This window comes from Dermacentor andersoni, chromosome 4 (assembly GCF_023375885.2).
Source record: "Dermacentor andersoni chromosome 4, qqDerAnde1_hic_scaffold, whole genome shotgun sequence".
In the NCBI taxonomy this organism is placed as follows: Eukaryota; Metazoa; Arthropoda; class Arachnida; order Ixodida; family Ixodidae; genus Dermacentor; species Dermacentor andersoni.
The window spans coordinates 82,221,351-82,245,810 of NC_092817.1; the positions used below are offsets into that span (position 1 = coordinate 82,221,351).

The 24,460-nt window shown below is 43.4% G+C and overlaps 1 protein-coding gene across 3 annotated transcripts in view; it reads right to left on the reverse strand.

The window, feature by feature from the left end:
- Nucleotides 1-21,119, reverse strand: part of msps (msps cytoskeleton-associated protein 5) — a 107,987-nt gene extending 86,868 nt beyond the window's left edge. For all 3 annotated transcript variants that reach the window (XM_050183308.3, XM_055073963.2, XM_055073962.2), the window contains exons 1-9: nt 20,868-21,119; nt 17,404-17,479; nt 14,878-16,293; nt 12,122-12,412; nt 8,879-9,106; nt 7,559-7,744; nt 6,232-6,323; nt 2,942-2,999; nt 253-378 (exon numbers count right to left, since the gene is read on the reverse strand). In XM_050183308.3, coding sequence (XP_050039265.1) covers nt 253-378; nt 2,942-2,999; nt 6,232-6,323; nt 7,559-7,744; nt 8,879-9,106; nt 12,122-12,412; nt 14,878-16,293; nt 17,404-17,460 — 2,454 coding nt within the window. In that variant the 5' untranslated portion in view covers nt 17,461-17,479; nt 20,868-21,119. The remainder of the gene's footprint in view (nt 1-252; nt 379-2,941; nt 3,000-6,231; nt 6,324-7,558; nt 7,745-8,878; nt 9,107-12,121; nt 12,413-14,877; nt 16,294-17,403; nt 17,480-20,867) is intronic.
- Nucleotides 21,120-24,460: the final 3,341 nt, after the last annotated feature.

Below are 24,460 nucleotides of genomic sequence, written 5' to 3' on the forward strand. Positions count from 1 at the left end.
CCTATGGAGTCCTTTCAGAATCGAAAGACTTCTAAGGGTATGGTTGGACACAGACGAGCAAAACTTCTTTGTGAACAAAATTTGTTTTTCGTAAGCCTTGCTGAAACATTCGTAAAATTGTAGAACAAGCTCCAATTCATAAACTTTACGCAAACTTCGGGATAGTTTGCAGGTAGGCGATAGTACACACATAATTCAACGCCATGGCTGAATGCTGTCAAAATGCACAAGAAATGTATACAGACTACCAACCTTTGCAAGTTCTGCATCAAGCTGTTGCACGAGGGTGGCCTTCTCTCCCTCAAACAAGGTCCTCAATGTCTTGCCCATGTACAGGTACAGTACACCAGCCAAAGTGATGGATGCAGTCCTCACCGCCTGCCCGTGAAGAGAGTCAGAACTGCTCATTCAAAATTACTGCAGCAGTGCTCCCTGGATAATGCAAGATACAGTTACAATTTCAGCATGAAGGCACACGAAAAGAAAGAAAGGGAAGGAACCGTAAACTTGCATGGTTAAGAGAAGCAATCAGATAACAAAGAAGGCCTCACCTTCAGTTCTTGGTTAATTCTGTACAGTCAATGGACATGAATATGCAGAAAACTTGCATACAGGAGTAATGGCAAGCCTCAATGGCCATAATTTTATTTATTTATTTATTTACATACTCTCAAGGCCCGAGGGCATCACAGAGAGGAGTGGCGAGTACATGTGTACGTAGTCATTGGCAATCTTCTTGAAATTAGCGGTGTCACAGATGGCAGCGATGGAGGTGGGAAGGTGGTTCCAGTAGTCGGCAGTGCGTCGTATAAACGATTGAAAGTAAGAGTTGGAGTTGCATGATGGTACCCCCACCTTCATTTGGTGATCGATGAGAGGTAAAATGTAGGATGGGTAAAGGAACAACTTATCTTTAAGAACGGGATTAGTGTAATCAATCTTATGAAAGAGGCATAAGCGCATAAACTTACACGACGTACTGCAAGGTCTGGCTAACCGAGCGTCAGTTTCATTGATGATATGCTTGCGCGACGTGCATAATGTGACAAAATTAAATGGGCAGCCCTGTTCTGAAGAGATTCAAGAAGATTTGTTAGATTAGCTTGACCAGGGTTCCAAATGGAGCAGGCATATTCGAGCTTGGGACATACCAATGTTTTATAATGTTGCGACTTAACTTGAACAGTCGCACTGGAAAAATTGTGATGTATGAAACTGAGCACACAGTTAGTACTACTAAATATGTATTGGAGATGTACGTTCCACGAGAGATTACTAGTGGTATGTATACCAAGATATTTGTAAGATGCTACAGGTGTTAATGGTGTGTTATTTAGGGTACAGTTGAGAGAAACATGGCAAGAAGAAGTCTGTGAGACACGCATGGCTTTTACATTTAATAATATTAGGGGTCATTAAAGAATTGGAGCACCAAGAAGATATGGTGGTAAGGCCAGATAGCAGGGCAGCATGATCAGAGGCATTAGTGATGACACAGTAAACTACGCAGTCATCAACAAGAAGTTTTATAGAAGGAGTAACTAACTTGGGGAGGTCATTAATAAAAATTAAAAAGTAGTGGACCCAGAACAGACCCCTGAGGTACACCAGACTGAACAAAAGTGATGGAGCAGTCATGTTCGTTAGCAGATACATGTTGGAAGCGGTTGGAAAGGGAGCGTTCAATCCAGCGCAAGATATTAGTATCAATATTAAGTTTACGCAAATTGAGGAAAAGAAATTTGTGAGACACGGAGTCTAAAGCTTTCGCGAAATCCAAGAATATACAATCAATTGTTATTCCTTTGTCTGCAGTACTAAATAAATTGTCAGAAAAAACCAAGAGCCGAGTGTCACATAAAAAAAAATTTCCTAAAACCATGCTGACAACGAGAGAAAAAGGAGTTTGATTCCAGAAAAGTAATAGGATGCGAGTAAATGACATGTTCCACGAGTTTACAGGGTACGCTGGTTGACGATATGGGCCTATAATTAAATGGAGAATTAGTGGGTCCTGATTTATGCAGTAGAACCACTTTCCCCACCTTCCAATCATTAGGCATGGTGGATTATTCTAGTGACTGAGCAAAAATGTGCGACAGTTTTAAAGGGCCCCTAACCAGGTCTGGCCATTTTGAGCTGACAAGCACAAAGCATACAATGCACACTAATGATCGTGTTTGCATAGTGTTACATCGCTATGCACCGCGGAAAGGTCTGAAATTTCAAACCGAACGCCGTTTTCCCTTTCCCTCGTGGCAACCGTGCTCCAACACGGACGGTGACGTAAACATGTTCCTGTGCCTACGTACTCGTGTTCGCAGTGTGACGTCAATCAGAGACATGCGACTTCGAGAATTATTCAAGGCGACAGCTGTTTGTGTAATATGTTGCTTGAACAGACGACTTAAAGCATAGAGAAATAATAAAACACACAAATCGAATGTCTGCATGTTTTTGTTTTATTTCGCACCGCAGCAAGAGAGATGTACTTGCATTTTGTCTGGTTCCCCATGTCAAGCAGTCGTGCATTCTAAGCCGAACTGAACTGCAAACATGCCTGGATAGCTGCATTTGTGCAGAAGACATGAAACAGATGATTGGATAGTGCTGTGTCATCAACCCATTTATCCTTATTCATGCTCTCCTTGCACACTCCCACATATGCACTTTGAATTTTTCTTATGGTGATAAACCAGTGCCTGCGACGCTGGCTTTCCCACAGAGCTTGCTTGCAGATGAGTTCGGATTTAGAAATGCTAAACCTTATGAAAAAATAAAAATGTTGCTATAAATTCAGAGCTGAGTAATGCCATGCAGCAACCAAAAATTTGGTGTTGGGCTAAGCAAGGAAGCTACGAGCATACTGCAACATTTATGCAATGACTATGGCAAAGAGGTGTTATAGCATACAAAAATAAATGCTTCAGCTTATACTCACAGGATTCGATGCAGCAAGCCCTTTCTTAATATTTTCAATGACTGGTTTCACTGGAACCCTGCAAAAGGCAAGAGTACAGTCAGCATTAGGCAAACAACGTGCATATTCCAAAGTGTCAAGATACTTCAAACCAACCAAACTACTAGATGGCTGACTGCTCTTGAAAACCCAATGGTAGTTGCAACTTAGGCGACTAAACTGCCAGGAGGCCAAAGCTCAACTGAAGTTACAGTGCAAATGATACACAGCTGGCAGCAAATACAGAATAGGTCGAGTCGCAAAGCAGCAAGCTTCAGTTGTTATTGACTAGCACCACCATCATTACACCAAATGCATTCTTTACAGGCCAACTACAATGAAATTTCACTTTGAATAAGTTATTTATAGATGAGTAGACTATACTATTGAAGCAATCATGGCAAAGGTGCAGGGCTGGTATGTATCAGCAGCCCTTTAACAGTACCTAAGCAGACAATGCATGTACCTGGTGGTTAGCGTACATAAGGACATTAGCAAGTTGCCACCTCAGATTTTTTTCAGCACACCATAGGTGTCGCCTATTTCAGAGGTCAAGCTGAGGAGCCGCACATTCTCAGTCACAGGCCAGTTCTAGCGTATGCCAAAGCTTTTTTACAGTTCTGATATTTCGATTTCTTTGTACTAGTGCATTTTTGGAAGCTTTTCCCAACACACCCACTTATATTTTTAATGTCAAATTTTGTGTAGAAGCTTCGTTATATTTACCTCATCTGAAACTATGCTTATTAAGAAATCGAGGGTCTGATAGAATGCCATTTGGTCAGGGAAGATCAGTGCAGTGATGCTGCTAAGAAAATGCAATTTGTATCAATTTCTTGTGCAAGAGAATTTTCTTTTGGTGAAGCCCATTTGCACATCTTGGAGCACTTCAGAGGAGCAAGTGTCATTTTAAACATTTTTTACCCCATTTAACATTTATCATGGAGCACTTACAATGAGCTAGATAAACACTTCCAGCCAAAGCAGATCTTGCTGAGAAAATGTTCCTGGGTAGAAGCAGTAGCCCTCAACATTACTACACCCCAACAATGTCAGAAATGGGGAAAGCCAGTACTTTGTTGAAGATTGTGGATTAACCTGCTCAGCCATTTTCTCAACACAAATAAATAAACATAACTTATTGACTCAAAGAGCATAAATATTTTAAAGAATAACACTTTCAAAGTACATTCCATGTGGTTTTCAACATGCAGAGCTCCTGCTCCAAAGTTATCAAATTTGTGATCGTAATAAAATATTGCACCTAATATCACTTGACCATCACAGAAGACTCACATATAGAACTTCCTCCACAATGTTCTAACGTTGCTGCAGCTTTTAGTTCATGTCTCCAAGCCTACTCATGCTCTCAGCCAGAAGCACTTGGCCACATTCTATCTCCTCAATAGGAGGAGTGTGACATCACTCAGCTAGCCTCTCCCGGGGGCTTATATGCGCGGTGGCTCTTGGAAATGATTTGGCCCCACATGGTTGCCAGGCCATTTAAGAGGCTAGAAGCTACCGCTCGCCTATCTTGTGAAAAGGACTCATTTCTCCGTTGTATTCTTTTCTTTATAACTAAGATTGTCATGCAATGCTCCTTCCTAGTTCTTCCTCTGTGGTGCCTAAGGAGCTGTTGGCAACATTAAAGACTGATTGGGCAACACCATCAATCGTCAGTTACGAATGGCCACAAGCATTATTACCATCAACAGTTCTGTGCAGTGCAGAAAAACCGGGTTGCGCCAGTTACCTACGAGCTAGAACAGATAGCGCACTACTTTGAGACAGGAGGAAGGCTTTTACATTCTTCGCCGTTAATACAGTAAAACCCATTCACTCAAAGCTGTAAAATAAGCAGAAAAAGTTTGAGATAAGCGGAGTTGCGAGATAAATGAAGTCATGAAAATAGAAGCCCACAGTGCGCGCATGGAAACTTTCTAAAATGCCACCAGGAATAATATTGGTGCCTTTTGTGTGCATTGGTAGTGGACACATCGGTGTCTGCAGACAACGGCGTTATGTACCTGTGACGAAACAACATGCTTGCGACAGATTGAAGACAACTGATCATAATGCAATACAGTCGACTCGTTACAACGGACCCTGACATTCTAACCAAAAATGCGTTTTATCTAAGTCCGTAATATCCGAAACGCCTCACTTTCGAAACGTTCGTCGCCATGTCTTACAACTTTATTGCAAAGGGTAAGTGACAAACGTCGTTAGATATTAAAAAAAAAAAAAAAAGTTGTAGTTTCACCCGAAAGACAAAGCATCGATTGCAATAGCAAATTAAGCAAGTGCAGCAGCAGCAGAGAGCAAATTGAACTTAGTGCTGTCTCTCACTTCAACGTGAACTAAACGTCGAAAGCACAGTGCATACGAAGCTACCGGCACTGGACACACTTTGTCCACATCGCAGATTGCTATGAAAATGAGGCCGCATGGATGTGCAATTTGTTTGCATTGCTGATCGCTTTCAAGATACAGCGACTGAGCGGGCGAGTACATCTCTCTCGCTTGAGAGAGAAGTGCTCTTTGGACTCTTGGACTTTACACGGAACATGATGTGGCTCAGCTCCACTTCAGTGGTTGCTCCTGTCGCGTGGCTGGCACGCAATTCAATCATTTGACCATCTGCATCCGCAAAAGTTTCTATTTATTGCCTCGGCATTCCTTTGCGGCAGCAGCGAAATTTCGTTATATTGAAATTGCATACAAACACATTTCGTTATATTGAGGTTCTAAATACGTGGCGTTCTATGAACAAGAGGTTATGAAAAGCTAAATACTTCATTATATTGAGAATTTCGTTATATTGAAGTTTGGTATTTCGAGGTTTAACTGTACATCAATCTTTTTGATCCCCTTCAGATCTGACATATCAGGGTTCGACTGTACCTCCACGCCCCTTTACAAGACGAGTCTTGCTTGGAGCAAGTTCGCTGGCCACACTGCACAAGTGTCAATGCAACTGAACATTTATGGTCAGAAGGCTACACAGATTTAAAATTCAGAAACTGGCTGGTACGCACATTTCTTTTTATAAACATTGCAAAACGAGAGGGTAAACACTTGAAATTCAAAAATATCAAGAAAGGGAAGGCAGCTTCCCAATTCCTCTTCCACTGTAAACTGTATCACATGTTCCATAGCATTCAGTTCAATTAGGGCTGTTCGCAGTTGTCCTTGAAGCACATTGTAACCATTTTGGTCAAACTGGACAGCCTGTATTTGTCAACTGGCCAACAAAGCACTTGCAGACTTACTTGAGTCCAAACTCTTTGATAGCATTGGCCAGCCACATAAGACTCTCACTCTGGTTCTTCGGGTTCTTCTGGGCAAAACAAAGCTGAAGAGCCTGGAGAAGAAGAGAAACTCTAAAGTAAGACATCTTACTAAAACACATGAAACGGTTTTGAAATTTTATCCAACTAGAACTGTTAAAAATTATAAACTGCCACTCGCTCTGAAAGTTTTCTCAAGCTAACCCAGTTTTGCTACGACAGCGCAGCAGAGCCCACTTTGCAATCCGCTGGATATGTGGTCAGAGTGCTTTGCAATGTGAAATACAGCGTACACCGTTCATAGCAATAAGGCAATCTTACTCAGTTAAAAGCCTAAAGCTGGGTTTACGTTGTACATCCGTGTGTTCCTTTACAATGTTGACATTGTTATTGCGTCATGGTAAGGCCGCCACCTCATCCTTAACGAATGGCAATAAAAATGACGATGCCCACTCACTGGGGTCATTGAACTTGTGCTCCTCTGGCAATGTGCAGTTGAGAGCGATGCATGCTAACCACTGTGCTAGCACTCAGCTTTACAGCTTGGCAATATGTGCGGGGCTTTGCGTGATAGCGTGTGTGCAAGGGAGGACACACACACCAAGTGATACTGTAGTAAGAGAGGTTGACATTGTAGAGATTGCAAGGTAGTTTCTGAGTAGGTGGCAATGTGCATTGAGAAAGCCAGCAGCTCTTGGAGTAGACGAGTTCAGAGCTGCTAAAAAACATTTAGCCAAAGTCTGCAGATATTGTTTTTGGACAGAAGGAAAACTGAAGATATTTATATATTGAGCAGCTCAGAATACACACGCATGGACACATTGCAAAAGGAAATTTAGCTTGAAAAATCCTTTCTTTGCACTTTCTTTTTACGCACTGGTCAAAAAGCTCTGTGCATTTTTGCAGAGTATTGCACAGCCTATTGCAAGAAAGTAAAGGCCAGATGGCCATTGCCAAATTTCTTTTTTTTTTTCCAAAGAAGACTGTGCTTAAGTAAAATAGATTTCGCATAGTGTAGTTGTGCAATTTATGCGGGACCTACCGAGTCTGATGTGGAATGGATACATTACAGCTTTTCATTAGAAAGACAGTACAGCCAGATCTACGCATTCGTTGGAACTCTGCTGTATTTGAAGGAGTGCTCAGTTCCCTTGAATTTTGAATAATGGGGTTTCTAAGTGCCTCTGTGACAAAGCAGTTCACCAAGTGGCAAGTCCTATTTCCACTTGTAAATTGTGGCATCCATATACAGTGCGCATCGCAGAAGTGAGAGAATTGAACGAATGCGAGCAGGGAGAGCCCCCATTACCTCCTGGCCGACATGGTCTAGGGAGGTGGCCTCCGCCAGGGCTGTCAGGGCAGATGCGGCACCCTGGCCGTTCTTGATGTCCCCAACCTTGTCCACCAAGTCTGGCAGCAAGCAGTCAGCCACACACAGGGACACAGGTCCACCACCCAGCACCACTACTAGCGTTTCCAGTTTGAGCTTCAGCACCTGCATGCACGCAACAGTTGGCATGCAAAATGGTTAAAGCAGGAACAGTATTGTTGCCGCTCATCCACACAGAGTTTCAAGAAAGGCTCTTGTCAAGTAACCCCCTCCCTATCAATGTGAGCTTAATTCACCTTTTCAGCACCCCCGACACAAATTGTACCACAATGCATTTTCTATCAATATACAGCTGAGCCCATTTATAACAAACAGTTTGTGTAGGCCAGTTGGTGATTCACGATTCTGGGAAGTTACTGCAAGCGAAACATCAGACTTGAAGAAAGACAACACGAAGCATTACCGGTTACCACTTTATGCTGTCCTTTTCTTGAAGTCTCTTGTTTCGTTTGTGGTAACTTCCCACTTATAGCAATCCCAGTTTTATAGTGAATGCTCAATTATTACGAACTAAGATAGCACGATGGTCAAAATTTTTATGTTGTGGCTCTGAGCTTATTTAGAGTGAACGGGGCAATATGGTTATGGCAGCAGAGATCATAAACGCGGAATCAACAAAGGTTACCACACACAGCTTCAAAACTGGTTTTTGCAAGGCTGAATTCCTGTGTGGGGGCACGAGAGTCTAGAACTATCGAGCTCGGAAGCATTGACGACTGGCCTGCAGATTGATGGAAGTGCATTGTTGAAGTGCAGCCAAGTGCCAACGACATCTGTTTGGATGACTGAGTCGATGAGGGCAACAAAGCTGATGTCGCAGTCATGCACCGCTGACAGCATTGCTAGCAAGGTGCAGGGCTTTTGTCAGCAATAAATTGGACGAAGGAATTGAGAACATTGCAGAACAAACACTAACACCTGTAAGCACTTCAAGTGCAGTCAAGTAGGTCATGTCACTGGAACAGATTGTCTGCAGCAAAGCTCTTCGAGATGAGCACTTGTCTGCTTTAAACAATCTGGAAATTGGGTCACCAGCACAGAAGCAAAGCAAACTTACAGACTACTCTGAAAAACAAGAAATGTTTTTGCCATTTCATCAGCTTATTCTTGCTTGTTCACTTATTATGAATGCTCAGCTATAATAACATCCTGTGTGATCATGATTTTTGATATAAGTGGGAGAGACAAACTAATACTCCAAACCAAACTTTCAGACAGCCATTAAGAACAGTTGCAAACCTGGAAGTTTGTGTCTCGAAGTCCAGGTTTACGGCACAGCGTCTTTGCTATGACTTGAACAGGCAGGTTTCCTTCCATAGCCTCAACAACCTCTTTGATCTTCTCAACGGCAGCCAAGCGGTCCTTCCAGTTTGCGCTCCCCAAAGCCGTCAGGCTTTCCTCAGGAAACAAGGCTGCAGCTCGGCCTTGGACCTCTTCGTCTGCCAGAGCCATTTCAGAGAACACAGGCTGCAAAGACGGGGGAGAAAAAAAAAAACAAGTTAAGAAATTCAACAAGGCTCCCTGTCATGAATATGAAAGCCTGTGGAATGCAACAAATCTAATCAAAGAAAGAGAATATTATTTGACTGAATGGCAATATGACCTGCAAAATCATGTTTGATGTTAAAGAAATACTCTGCATCAGTTCTTGTTAAATGTTTATGCAAATCAAGACTACGAACTGTTCCAACAGCAAGAACATGAAAGCTGATGCTAACTAAAACTGCAATCAGGAGGGAAAAGAAAGAAAAAAAAGGAAGAAGGCATTCACAAAGCTCATTCCCTCCTCTTCACAGCTTTTTCTGCGTAAGGAATTGGAAGTTAATTCCAGAGTAAGGAGCATTAAAACTAATACACAGCAAAATCAACGGCATAAAATGCCTCCATTCACCATTGTGCGATTCGTCTAAAGGGCTCCTGAACCACCTCTTAGCTGGGTGAAAAAAAACACATTTCACTGATAGCACACACTGCTGTACAAATCTCAGCCAAATTTTGCACTTGGGCCCGGTGCATGAAGCTCACAAGCGGACTGCAAAGTCACCTTTCTTCAAATGCACTTTTCAGCAGAAATCTTCTCACCCTTTTCAGGGCAGCCATATTTCATCATATAGCAGATTCTCATCCATGGTTGCTATTAGCCAATAGCTGACATCAATCAAGAAGCGCAAGCCAACTATCATCTGCTCACGCTCAGCTACATAGGAAGGAAACTTTGGGCACACTGCTTATCTGGGTGTGATAGCCATCCATCCACTTTAGCTTGTTTTTATTAGTGTGGAACACTCGACTAGTCTAACTATGCGAAACGTAAGCCCAGACCGCACGTACATGCTTGTCGCGCCTCACGATGGATAGCAGTTACCATCTGCAAGGGACATGTGCATTTGCATGGTCACCCCACTGTTCCTTGGCTAGATGTCCTTTGTATTGAGCTTCATATCGAGCACTACAACATGCACAATCAGGATTTGCCTGCTACCTCTGTAGGACAGAGCCGGTCTGCACCATGTAGCCCGGCCAGGCTGGAGCACACAAGCACACACTCCAGCCCTGCTGCGCACTTAGTTGTGTGTAGCCACACGGAGCTGCGTAGCATGAATACCATGGCTGCCACAGAGTGTAGCAAAGAGCCCACTCGCCGCAACACAGTAGGCAGGGTATCCACTTTTGCTACCGGTGCTCCTCCGCTTCGAAGGACCGAAGGACAGTAGAGGGTGAATGGGAAAGGTAAATACCGCCCTCGAAGTATCTACTCAGACTAGGTCTTGTAGAAAAAGTATTTTGGTAATATATTCGTGGGAGGTAGCATACTAGTTCAAAGGCATTCTTGAAGCCTCAACAAAAAAGATAAAAAAAGTGGTTCAGGGCTCCTTTAATCTTTTAGCAAGCTGATTTTGCACAACATGAGCTGAAGTCAGTGATTTGCACCTGAGCCATGGGAATAATAGCCCTGTATATCAAATTTTTATCCTTTCCAGCCTGCATTCATTAAAAAAAGAAAGCAAAGCTTGTATTACTCCACACTTGTGCAAAATCCAGTAAGCCCAATGCCTGCAACATTAATTCAGAGCCTGCCTTCCAAGGATAAAACAGGTCAAACAGAGGCACGACCAAACATTTCTTGTCAATGCACTGTTTTCCTTGACAGTGTGTCTTAAAATTACAGAAAACAAAGCAAAAGAGTGCAATTGATTGGGTTTAACATTGCAACACAAGCCACGACAGATGGTGTAGTTGAAGGGCTCCATAGTTATTTTTACCACCTGCTTTCTTCGATGTGCACCCAAGAGAGAAGTGGTTCTTGTAGGGAAAGGAGGAAAGGCTGGCACTATCTTCTGCAACCCATGCGGGACCACGGCTCAGCGCCAGCAGGGTGGGGGAGATGGGATTAAAAGAAAGACAGGGTAGCAGGGAGAAAGGTAGAGCGTCGTCCCAGCAGCATCAGAGCAGCCTGGCCGGGAGGGCCCAGTGGGTTCGCCCAAAAGTGCAGTGCAGAAGCATGTTTGCCATCTGCCTCCCATCCAATACGCACCGGCCTATAAACCTTACAATTCATAAAATCTCGCGGAAACTGGAAGGGGTTAAAGGAAGAACATAGCACACCTTCATTCTTTTTTAAAAGCTTTCCATCACGCATGTCTCTTCAGGGACACATACACACTAGAATAAAGAGGATGTAGCTTTAGACACAGCCCACTGAGCAGCTGAAAACTTGGAAGAGAAAATACTGACAAGCAACAATCTGTTTCTAAATCACAGTGACAATTTCGGCAACTTAGCTGTTGCCAATTTTACCTGCTTGAAGAACTTGTTCGCAGAAGTTTGTTCGAAGCAAGTTTGCAGCCTTCACCATCAAAAGACTTGCAATGGAAGGTACGAAGACCGATGTTTGATAGATTTTCACAAACAGAATATTCGTGAAACTTGATTCAATGTTTGTAGAATTGTAAAACAGGCTCAAATTCGTAAACTTCAGGAGAGATGGCAGATATGCCATTGGAATGCAGCCACCACAGCCGGGAATTGAACCCACAACCAACCTCGAGCTCAACAGCAGAATGTCTGTCACCAAACCACTGCAGCATGTAAAGTGAAAGAATGGAGTACGGACCTTAAACTCTGGGTGTTGATGTGCCAAAACCATAGCATGATGAGGCACATTCTAATGGGGTACTCTAGATAATTTTACCCACCTTCGTTTTTTTTTTCCCATTTTTTCTTACTTCTCAGAGGACTTGTCGCAAGGCATATGGGAAATAAGAGAAAGCAAAATAAAAGGTTCCAGCTCTGCATCCTGTAGAAACTGCAGTAATGTCCCTGCAAGATTATTGTCTATCATCCAACGGTTGCGACTTAAATTCTTTTTCCTCATTTAGCCCACATTAGAATGCAGCCGAGGCAGCCAGGACAGATCTCGCAACCTTCAGCTCAGCAGCTTAAAGCCATAGCCACTGAGCTACCATGGCAGGTGGCACAAACCTTGGAAGAAGCACTGCTGCCTGACTGTGCTTTCGCAGGTCCAGACGCTTTGGCCCTTTGCATGGCTCTTGCAGGTGCAGACGTCGGTGCAGTGGAAGAAGCAGCACCTGGTCTCACAACACGGGCACCACCACGAGGCTTGGCCACGGCAGTTGCGGCCTTCCTTTGCACGGGCGCTTCAGGCTTCGGCTCTGCGCTACGCTTGGCTGGGGAAGCAGCTGCAGCAGGCTTGCGGGGGGCCTTTTGAGGTGGTGCAGCAACCACCTCTGCTTTCTCGCAGCACTCTTTGACCTGAAATTCAATGTTCCAGCGACAGATCTCAACATCTGCAAAAGGGCACAAATGAAAGCTGGCACACTGCATTAATTGAGGAACATGATAATCACAATAAAAGAAAGTGAACATGTTAATGTTGTAGTGGCTGTAGTGAACACATTAGTGGCTGTAGGTGCTTGTGCTCTCTTTCCTGCTGTGCAAGCAGCAGATAGAAGTTTCCACAAGTTTCACTGTACTGTGGTGGGGGCTACACAGTTGCAGCCGGCAAACAACATGGCTCACTATGGCTGACACTGCAAGGTGCATTATGCAATAAATTTCTTAGCACTCCCCCCCCCCCCCCTCCCTGTTTCTACAAATTGGTACAAAGTAAACATTAAAGTGTGCGACAGCACGCAAGGCTGGACTACCAGAAAAATCACTGGTCAAATGTGCAAGACTGGTGCTGCACTCAAGTAAGGCTTTTTTCACAGCTAGAAAAGTACCAGCAGAGACCACAAAATTGCAGTCACTTGGTCCAGTGAAATTATCCGTCGTGGCCATGCCATACTCAAGCTACTCAGTGCCAGCTTTTAAGTCTGCATACATACAACAACCAGATTTCATTTGCAAGCCCATGCAAGCATGCAGTCAACGCCAGATATCTGCCAACACATGCAGGGCAAGGATAGAGCACTGTGTCACACCGCAAGGTTTTTTTCATTCCTTAGTTGCGGGAAAAGAAAGGAGGACAGACAAAGTTCCATCAGCACCAGAGACTAGCCAACGCTGCTAGCTAATGAGGGTATAAAAGAAAGGGTCAGTACAGGGCAAGAACATCTCTTCTATGCCATACAAAGCTGACAGCAGAGACTGTCCCTCAAGGCCCATAAGGGTGTTGGCATTGCAGGCCATGGTTGTTAGGGGTGCATATTAGCACAACGAGGAAATAAAGACTTCGGAGGAAGGAACAGTGCCTGCTCTGTTCCATTCTACTTTCTTATTAACCCTTTAACTGACAAGATACAAAAGACTTGGCCTAGAATTGTGTATTGCTTTAATACTTCTTCGTACTGCACAAAGACATAGCAAATGAAATATGAAAATGTTTGTGCAGAAACTAAGCCCGATACAATAGGTCAGAAATATTACTGGGCTGCCAGTTATAGGTAAATTTATGGTTGAAGACTAACGTTTTGTACTTTGCTTCAACCAGGTCAGCATGTGTTCTCGAGATGCACTTCTATCGAGGAAAAAGTAAGGGCTTGCTTAAACAAAAGAAATAGTTTTCGCAGTGGAGAGAATATGAAGACCACATTCCCCAAGAGAGTGACGAAGCCTACGGGTGTTGTGACCAAAACATCTGCTACTGCTGCTCAATATCAACATTGTTGTCAATGCCACTGTTGAGCAGGTAGCTAAATAAAGGTAAATTTAAAGAGGCCTAGAAACATTTTTCTAACTAATCATATGATGGCCTCACTATTAGGAACTGTCTCACGAATCTCATGCCCCAAAAATGTTTTGAATCCTTCAACTATAAGTAGAGTTATCGCACCCGATACCCGGCTTTCTCTCTCCTTTCGTCTCCGCAAGCACATTAGATGCTACACAGGGAAGCCAAGAGGGTGAAGCTCTGGTCAAAAGTAGAGTTTCACTTGCAGCAGCGAAAAGGCTTGTCACAGCAGTGTGTGGCAGCTGCAGTAGAACAGCACACTGCTGCCATCTCGGAGGCCATGCACAGCAAACACAGCTATATGCAGTGCAAAGGTGAAATATTTTTTTTTTTTCTTGAGATTGCAGACATAGGTACTTTTCATTTAGTTAACTAAAAATTAGCAATTACGCATTACAGAGAATGTTCTTGTGATCACAAAATAAGGCAATAGCGTTTGTGGGTTCAGCTGCTTTCGATGACACTGCAGAAGCGAGCATAAGAGGTTTTTCAATGTGTTTGACAAGAGATTGTATTTTCTCTGCTGCATACAGTACAGTAATATTTGGCTTATGTTCACAGCAACCCCTACAATAGATCAGCATCGTTTTCTTACCATGTTCAAAAGTTGTTTCAGGGCCCCTTTAAGGCCCACTTTAATAATTGGATTTGTCTAGTTTTCACGGATGTTCTTAATAAGTTAACAATATTGTTGAGCTGCCAATTAAAAAGTTCAGTCTGTTTCCTCGTTGCGCTAACAATCATCCCTTAGTCTTTGACCAACTCAGCAAGCAACAAATTTTAATGAACTACAAGCTTGTTTGTAAGCATTGGTTTGTTAGCATGTCATGATCAATACACAGTGCAGGACCACAAGACAAACAAGGAGAGTAGGCGAGAATAGCTAGCCTGGAACAATTAGAGCAGCTCAGGCACACCGCACAGACCAGAACACCATCCTGGGCTAACCATACACAGAATAGGCCTCATATGTAGGTATGGTTGCACTCTCACTGCTTATGAATGAAACTGTGCAGCAAGGGGTATAAGAAAGAAAGAGCATTACCTTCTCCATTTTGAGATTGTCCAGGTCACCAAGAAAAGGCGTCAACACTCGTTCCCCCACCACTTTCATCGCTGTCCCCAAAGCCATGCTTGCACCTTCCCTCACTGCTGGGTCAGAGTCATTCAGGGTTTTGAGCAAAGACGTCACCAATGCTTTCAGCAGCTTCTTGTTCAACACAGCTGGTGTAGACTTGGAGAAGACACGTGCCAAGAACAGGGTCGTCTCTGCCTTTATCTGAGGATTCTTGTTCTCCAGAGCTCCTGTGACATCCTCCAAGATGGCTTCCAAATTTGTGGCCTGGAATGCATTGTCCAGTGCTTCTCTCAGAGCAGTCACCACATTCTGTTTCTTCTCCTTGAACTTTTCTATGTATGTTGAGATGCACAAATTTGCATATGGGTGAAACTTTTGCCTCAAACCGGCTGCCAGCCCTGCCAAGCACTTGGCCGCAAGTGCCACCACGATGACGTTGCTGTCCTTGGCCACTATCCTCTTCAATGCCTTGACGAGATCACCGTAGTCGCCAGGTTCAAGCTTAGGATTGCTTGTGAGCTCGAGAAGTTTTTCAAGCGCCTCTTTTCTCTCTTGCCACTTCTTGGCCTCGCACTGTTCGTAAAAGTCCTTGGGAAGCTTGGAGAGGATGTCAACTGCTTCCAACAGGTCGTATCCATCAATAGTAGCTCCACCGTCAACACCACACTCATCGCCCTCTTCAACGCCATCCACACTATCAGTACCAGCCTCAGCTGCCTGTGCTCTTCGTGCCTGCTCTGACCGGATGTAACGCTCAGGCAATGCAGTGCCTTTCTCCACCTTGGCAAACTCAGCCTCGAGTTCGGACACCTGAACAGGCTTCAGCGACTGCAGCAGTGGCTTCAGGGCATCTCCAATCCATCGGTAGAGTTCGACTGTCAGCAGCTTGCTCTCGTCACGCACTGTTTTATCCCTGTCCTCCAGAAGTTTTGGAAGTGCCTTGAAGAGCGGCTTCACTGCTATAACGCGGGCACCGAAGAGACGCAAGCACTCTCGCAACGTTGCCACGCATCCCGACACTATCTTTGGATTCTTGTTGTCCAGTGCCTTAACCAGTTCCTCTACAACTACCTCCTGCTTTTCGATTTCGACGTACATGTAGATGATCTCCTGTGCCAGTTCTCGTGTCTTCTGCTTTGGAGCGGCAATGCATTTGGCGACGAGCCCGGCGAGGACATCACCGCAGATGCGATTGGCCAGTTGGGCATTTTCAACGAACGACAGGACAGCTGCCAGGCCCTTTTCCTGGGATACTGCATTGCTGTCTGTGACGAAGTTCTTGATGAGAGGCAGAAACTTCTGAAACTCTGGACCCTTGGGGTCTGTGATAGATCCAAAAAGTTTGGTGGCATCTTCATACCCACTAAGGCGAGCTTTCCATAACTGAAAAGGGACAAGGGGAAATAGCCGTGAGTGCTGAAGCAAAGTAAACAGTGTCAAATAGATGCCACGAAATCTCTGAAGGGCCTGGGAGTTTACAATAAGTTGTACAAGGTGTTAGACCAATTGTCTTGGTATGCCGACAACTTACTTCACTTTTAGGAAGTCATGAGAAACGGTTGTTCTAAATGAAGCCAAATAAAACTGATCTTCTGGTGTGGCAACACCAGTACATACAGCACTGCACATTTTCAGCAATAATGTAAACATAGAGAGGAAAAAATAAATAAAAGGGAATAAAAGAAAACATCGCCAAGTTTAAAAACAGGAAGAATTGGCAAAAGCACAAATTATCCATGAAAATGTTGCCAGGTTTGAGCAAAGCAAACTACATGAATCACACATGTATCAACAATGTTCTGCTCTAGGAGCTTGCGAATAGTACTAAAAAAATTTCGAATAACAAATGAAAACTTCAATTCTGCACTCAAATTGAACAGTAAATATCCGAAACAGTGAATATTGATATGGGGACAATGTTGTTGCTTAATGCCTGCGTGCCGCTGATCGGAAACATATCTACTATTTTTAAACATGTTGTTAAACAAATGTTATTGTCCGACTTTTATTTAAGAGATGGTGACATAACAGCATCTTGAATACTATAGTCACTGCTGTATAAGAGCTTACTATTTCAGTGTATAGTCATTCGTTCTTTTGTTGTTGGTTGAAATTTATGTCTCAGGTAAAACCTTATGAAATTTAAGCACTGTATTGAATGAACTCACCTTACTATCCTCAAAGTACTTGATGCTTATTAGACTTAAAAATAACTATTTGCACACTCCTACTTCAGTGCAATGTCCAAATCCTTAGTAAACAGGTCTGCCAATTATGTTATCAATTAAGAGCTCGCATCTTCATCAAGGCTGAAGGTGATACCATGGCAGCCAGCACCACTTCAACAAAATGGATTACAATATGTGTACTGCCCAAAAGAAAATTCAATGTGACAGAAGGCATTCATTACGCTTTGCTTTCGCAGTTCAAGCAACGTAGTAGGAAGAACAGCTGAAACACAGCAGCAACTGCAGCAAGCAATAACAGCATTACCTTATGCTGACAACGGTCTTCCACAGGCAACTTCAAGTATTCAGTGTCATCAGCCATGTTTTTAGTTTAGAAATGTCTGTAACAAAAATAGGACAGCTTGTAAAAAATCAAATGTCATCACAATTCCTTAGAAACACACACTACAGTCGTAAGCAACACAGCACAAACTTAAAAGTATATTTTGTTTTGTTTGCAAGCAGTCTAAAATTGGTACTTCCAGAAGGCAGCAATACATTTTGGGCTACAAGACTAGGGTGTACAAAAATTAAGCCTCCCCTTCGATAGCAATCAGCATCAACTGTCCTTAATGTGTCTTTACTCTGCACTCCAATAAAGAAATACTATCAGACTACATGCTAAATGCACCAAAGCAATGTATTAAAGGTTTCATTCATTCAAAGCAGTCTAGGTCAACAAAAATCTTTGCTAGGTTCCCCTGACCACTGTTCACAGAGAGCAAGCGGGAACGTGTACATATGCAAATGAGTGGATTGCCCTCACAAGCAGAAAATTGCAGAAGACAGGTACCAGAAAATTTAAATTTTCTTGCATATTGAAGATGCAGCCTGGATGTGGAAAAGTGCTTCTTCACTGCTGCCATGTGCAAAAACAATGGCTGCATTTTTTTCAAACTCCATTATGTATTCTTTAGCCATAAGAAAATTCAGCTGTGTATCACATACGTATCAGAAATGTGCCAAAGACTTTCTAACAAGCACGTGGTACATAACAGTAGGACAGCACGGTGACCTCTATCAGGCCTTGTATATATCCTCCCAATACCCGAAGACAGCTCATGGTCATAGTCACTTTTCAAGTCTTCTCATTGCTGACCCATATATTACGAATGTGAAACAGAATTTAAACGGTTGGGCACACTGCACCTACCAGTGATAAACATAATTTTTCCAAAGATTGTTTAGTGTTCTTGAAGGGCTGTTTTAACCTTCCTTGAGTCTGAATTAGCTTCTTTTAACATCATTTTATTAGTTCAGCTCCATTTATGGAGAAGTGGTCATTCCCGTCAAAGATTTGCAGGGACCCAGTGCCACCAAGACAAACAATCTAACAACATCAACCTTGTCTGCGAGTGTCAGTTTCATGGTGGAACAGACAGAAATGTGTAAATTTCTCATTCCTGCAAGGCCTAAAATAAAAGATCTTTCACTAGTATTCATTTTTTTTCATTTCACCTTCTACATGAATTGCGTTAAACTCTGGTTTTAAGTGCCAAAACCAAGATACAATTATGAGGCACACCCTAGTGGTGATTCTAGGTTAATTTTGACCATATGGGGTTCTTTAACGTGCACCCAATACACAGGCGTTTACCAGTCATTTCCCAACGAAAAAAAAAAAAAAGCCAGGCTTGAGAACAGTTAACCAGTCTAGAATTATTTGATATTTGTCCTTAGCCTCTGTCTAAGTTGCGCAACAAAGTTCCTGAAACATGTTGTCTTTCACGTTTTTTCATTGTCTTCAAATAGAGACAAAGCACACTACACTGCCTTTAGAAGTACATAACTAGTATACTGCTGCATGCAATCCTCACCAGCATGATCAGCAAGGACCAGTAAATGTTACAGCACCAACCAGTGCTGCCACGACGAGCAATGGATACAAAGTTATTACAAAATTTTGCAGTAATATTCAAGTGAGCAATTCAGAGTGCATGCTATTGCACTTAGCAAGGTCACACGGGAATATGGCATCAGGTTTGAAAATGGCAGCATAATTGAAACGATTAGACACCTTGCTCTAAGTTACAAGATGCACTTTTACAGTTACGGAATGTGTCAAGCTGCCTATATCAATAAAGCTACCTCATGAGCCTGTACATCACACACACACGCAAGCATGCACACACAAAGATAATCGGATTTAATTTTTACGATTTAATTCACGAGTTGTCAACCAAAACAGTTGTTCAGTCTGACTCTACAGCAACTTTCTTTTTGTCATGAAAATTTCCACTCGGGCAAGGCGATCAAGTGTTGGCCAATGGAGAGCATGCTGTTTCAGAGATTTAACAAATATCACCAATGTGGTTCATGCAAACATATGCCCTACGTAATACAATTACAAGCGCTATCCGTTTACTGCTAAACGGCCGCAGAGGGAAGCCTATAAATGAGTGAATTAAAGGTGACAGCAGAAACGTAGTACAGATAATGCAACTTAAGGCAACACGCGAAGGGAAAACAATTGTTCACTCCCACCAGCAAGACTTCACAAACTCGTTCGACGCCCACAAAAAGACAGCGCAACACACTTTGCGAGGCCATCGGTTTTTCGCGTAAAACGAGCAGACGGTGCCGCTGGAACAACGCTGTCAGTGGCCTATTTAACAAGCAAGGAAAGGGTTGCCACATCCGCATCTCGACAAGAAAATTCCAAGGGAATTGTTCCCTTCCGTCATTCCTTGTTTGCGCCAAAGCGATCGTAGTTATGGATACACACACAAACAAGAAAAAAGAAAAGTTACTGCTCCGAGGTTGTAATGATGGAAAACAGTGACAACGGTGACGAACGGAATTATTTCGTTCCGTTTAACGAGCGCAAATTGACTGTTTACTTTTAAACGGTCATTCAGGAAGAGCAGCGACAGGTATCCTCTCTCCGCGTGACCCCATGCAACGGATAAAACTGTGATGCCTCGGATGAAACGAGCGTTAATACAGAAGCAATCAGCGCGCGATGTAGCGACGGTCATCAAGGTCAACATACGCGCGGTCGCTTACCGGACCCGTCAAATGAAAAGATTGGGAGCAATGCCTTGGTCTGGGCTAGTTCGCTCGTCCTGCTGACAGCATTCTAACAGCGCAAGGAACGCATACAAAAAGGAGAAAGAAGTGTCGTTGGTATATCTTTTCGTCTTCGCCCTAAACGCTGTTAGAACGGTGTCAGAAAAGATTTGCTACTGTGTCAGCGAAAAGAAGCAGAAAAAAAAAAAAGATTAAGGGAACCATGACGCAGTTATCGATCCGGGCAAAATCAGCTTTATCTAAAGGAATCATTCGCAACTGCTCACAATGTCTTTTATGAAAGACAGCACGACACCAAACTCAAGGCGGGGTAACGTTGATGCAATCGATGAGAGTACCGTACGTCGGGAAGCCGCCTACGAGCTCGCCGCGTCCGAAAATCGCGGCGGCCATCGGTAAAGGACTGTCAAAAGAAGGAAAACAAATCCAAATAGTTGCAGCAAAGGCTCTCCAACTAACGAAGTCAAAAACGCGTACACACTTTTCACTGCATACGCTGCAACAAGCCCAGTTGCAACGAACCGAGGACGGACTGTCAAAATTCAAAATTCTGCTAACAACCTGAAAGACACCGTGCTGCATTAACAAACACGAAGGCGAGTGAAATGAAGGAGACACGTTTTCAGTCATTGTCACAAACGTAAAAATTCAGCGAAATGTTCAAACGATAATCAAACTGGCTCGCCAGACGGTACTCACTTTCGGTGACAAGTGGGCAGCAAAGTGATTCGGGGACGTACCGAAAGAAATGGCATTGACGAACGGCTCTGCCAAGGTTCACCGATGAACGAATACAGCCATATAACCAGATCACAAGCTTGGTCAAAATTAAAAATTCATGCAATCAATGCAAATTAAACTCCCTTTTGAGTCACAACATCAGACTTGCATTATTGCCGTTGGCTGCGGAACACTTATCCCTTCTTTTATCCGTTACGTGTTACGCACACACAAATTGAACCAATCACAGGTGTGGAGCCCTAAGAGGACTTGCTACGGATCATGGCGCTGCTCTGCTTAATGCGCAATACTTTGTTTTGATTCTATTTTACATTGAATATGCATAAGTGATCTGTTTATATCATCAATCGGATGTTTTCGTTATGTTGTTACCAGCGCTGGCTTGGTCCTGAACTGATCTGAACGTAGGCGCGGCTCGGCCACGGCCAATTGATGCCAAGGCTATCCACCAAGGTATCCAGTGGTATCCACGCTGGAGAGCAAAACGCGCTTGAAGGCTTCTCGAAGCAGTTTTGTACGTTCTGTGGTAGTTATGCTTGGTTGAGTTCGCCGTGTCCTATTTCAACTGGCAGCAATTTATCTGCTAATGGTATAAAGCTCGAGTTCACTCTTTTGTGTGCGCTCTATTACGGCGACGAACACTTGCCTTGGACTATTAGCGCAGATAATAGTTTCGTTTCTTCCACGTGTGCGTGCTGTGTGGGTGATAACGTTGCTAAATTTGCGTGACACCGTTGTGTCGTTGCGGCTCACCTGTGATGTGTGCTTGGTTCTATGTTGTTGAATGTATACAGAGTAAATGTCATCGCACTCACAGTAAACAGCGAAGAAAGAGTAATATTATTGCCAGAGAACCTGCGTTATGTGGCGTTCAGAGCTGCAAGCAATATTCACCGTGCCTGAAAAATGTTCGACGTTTCTTGTCTGTGGCTGTTGCGGAACAGAAGCGTTTTCCAGAACACTTCCAGAAACTGTAAACGTTTTATAATTCGTCTTTCTAAAGTCAGGTTTGCCGCAGTACAATTATGTTACGCGGTGAAGCCTACGCAATGTATTACGGTGAAGCGTAGTAAAAGTGGTAAGTGGCCACGGTCATGGCTGGAAGCGCGCACCCCCAGTCTTCTGTCCATTGCGCGCACCGAGACTCCCAATGATCGTACTGGCGAGCCTTCAGGGCCATTTCGGACGTTGCTGTGGCGATTTGAGCCCTTGTTTCGACCACCTTGCGCGCCCCGTGTGTATATGATATATGATTGATAAGAAGAATGATATAATTAATAAAAATCGGGCCCCTCGGTTCCCTTTCTTCCCGTTCATATATATATATATATATATATATATATATATATATATATATATATATATATATATATATATATATATATATATATATATATATATATACTTTAATAAGTACGTTTCCAACTACATTTACCACGAGACCTACATTGTCTCGATAATGATATCGACCGACTATGGTACGGAAGCCGTCGAGAAGCTTCGCGTCCACTGATTCTAACGAGGCTTGAAATCCGCAGATTTTTTTCCCCTTCCACAACTCATCGGCGGACAGCAGTGAAAGTACAGCTGCGCGAGAACCGCGTGTCTTAGACTGAGTATGTAGTATTGAAGGATCCCTCCCTTTCATAATTTTTTTCTCAAGCGACACTGTTATCCTGTCGCGTGCATCCTCCGAGCGGCTTTTCAGCATCAGCGGCGATATCTTCAAAAAGAACATGCGGCTGGCTGTGTCTAACGTGTTTTGAAACGCAGCTCTTTCCGACACTGAACAAAAGTTTATCGTTAATTCGGCCCTTTGCATTGTTTAAAAAAATATAAAAAATTTTTATTCTCTCTCTCTAACTCTCTCTCAACAAAATAAAGCGCTTCACTGATGCAGATTTTCGCTTTGTGCAATGTTCTGTATTTTGAAAGTAACGAAATAATTTTCTCAGTATAAAAAGCGAAGCTTTTCTTTGCGAACCTCGCCGGGATGCGAACACACCGAACTTTCAAGCAGGACATTTCGAAAGAAAACACCTACGACAATTCCAGAGGAAGCTCTTTGTTGTTTGGAGCCAGGACTGGAGTTTTGCAGGCTAAGTCGACCGAGTCAAATACCAAGGGATAGAGGAGCTATGCGGTGCGTGTGGAGAGGAGGAGGAAACGGCTGAGCATCTGGTACTTTTCTGTAAAGGGTTTCGCCCTACAGTTCAAAGCAACGGCGCTCATTTTTTTCAAAGCAATGGGCTTTAGGGACAGTTTAGGCAAAATAGACTTTAGGCGGATAAAAATAACCAAACGGGGGTTGTCTGATCGGTGGCTAAAATCGAGGCAAGAGTGAAATTTTACCCTCCACTAAGTACAACGTATAACTATAATCACAGCTAGGTGGCGTGAGCCACCGCCCGATTTAAAGGGTTCAGCCTTATCCCCATCCGTCCACCCGCGAAAAAAAAAAAAAAGAATCGGAAAGCTCGCCTTCGCACGTCCTCAGAAGCGGCAGCGGCATTGCATTAGCCTTGCTACAATGCCTCAATAAAGGCTTCCGTGTCACTTTATGCGGACTTTCATTAAACACAAACTCGTGCTTCGACTCCTTATGCACTCGCAAAAGCTTCGCTGTAAATAGATTCCAACTCGTTTGATCCGTTGCATTTTCTTTGTACTGTGTCTCAGATACTTCAAAAATTTGGCTATGTAGTATTTCTTTGGTAAATTTCTGCATAATTTTGTGTTTTCACCCATCCCGTCGTCAGCCCTGTTTCGCCATAATGTGCGTAAACCAACTACTAGACCAGCTCGGAACCCTTTTGCGTAGTATTTAGTATCTCATCTTAATTACTTATATTTTTTGATTTTGTACATGACTGATTCGCGGCTCTGTTCTCTACGGTTAAAACCTGTATAAGTACATGGTTTGTTTGTCTCTAATGAATAATTTTTTTTCATGCACAATTAAACAAAAATATTTTCACAAAAGATAGGTCAAACAGCAAAATGTTTCAAGTGCGAACGAAGCTACTGTAAAGGATCTTTCTAGCCTGCTCAGCCTACAGGACGTATCCTGCGATGACCACTTCGGCGACCATCGCGTGACGTAGTACTCAACCAGCCAATCAGCGCGCACCTCACGGCCGAGGCGACACTATCACCGAGAGTGACCGTTTCAGAATACGCCCCTTGATGTATGAAATGCAGTGTAGAAGCATTCGGTTTCGGCACTTTTTTTTTGTTCTTTTTGTTGGAATCCTGTACCCGCATAAGGTTACCAATAAAATCTCCTTCATTTGTGCTCGAACGTCAAATGCACTCCCTTAATTCTTGCGTAGTCACAACGTTGTGTGGCGTTGTGCCCTTCGCACCCGGCGCGTTTGCTTAGCGGCTAGGCATGGCGTTGCGCTGCTGAATTCGAGGTCTTCAGTGGAGGTGCTCGAGGCTCGAGTGCCTCCACTGTTTAAATATTTGTTATCGCAATCGAAAAAAAAAAAACAGAACGCTGAATTCCCGAGCTATGAGGGGCGCCGTAGTGGAATGTGCAAGGAATAATT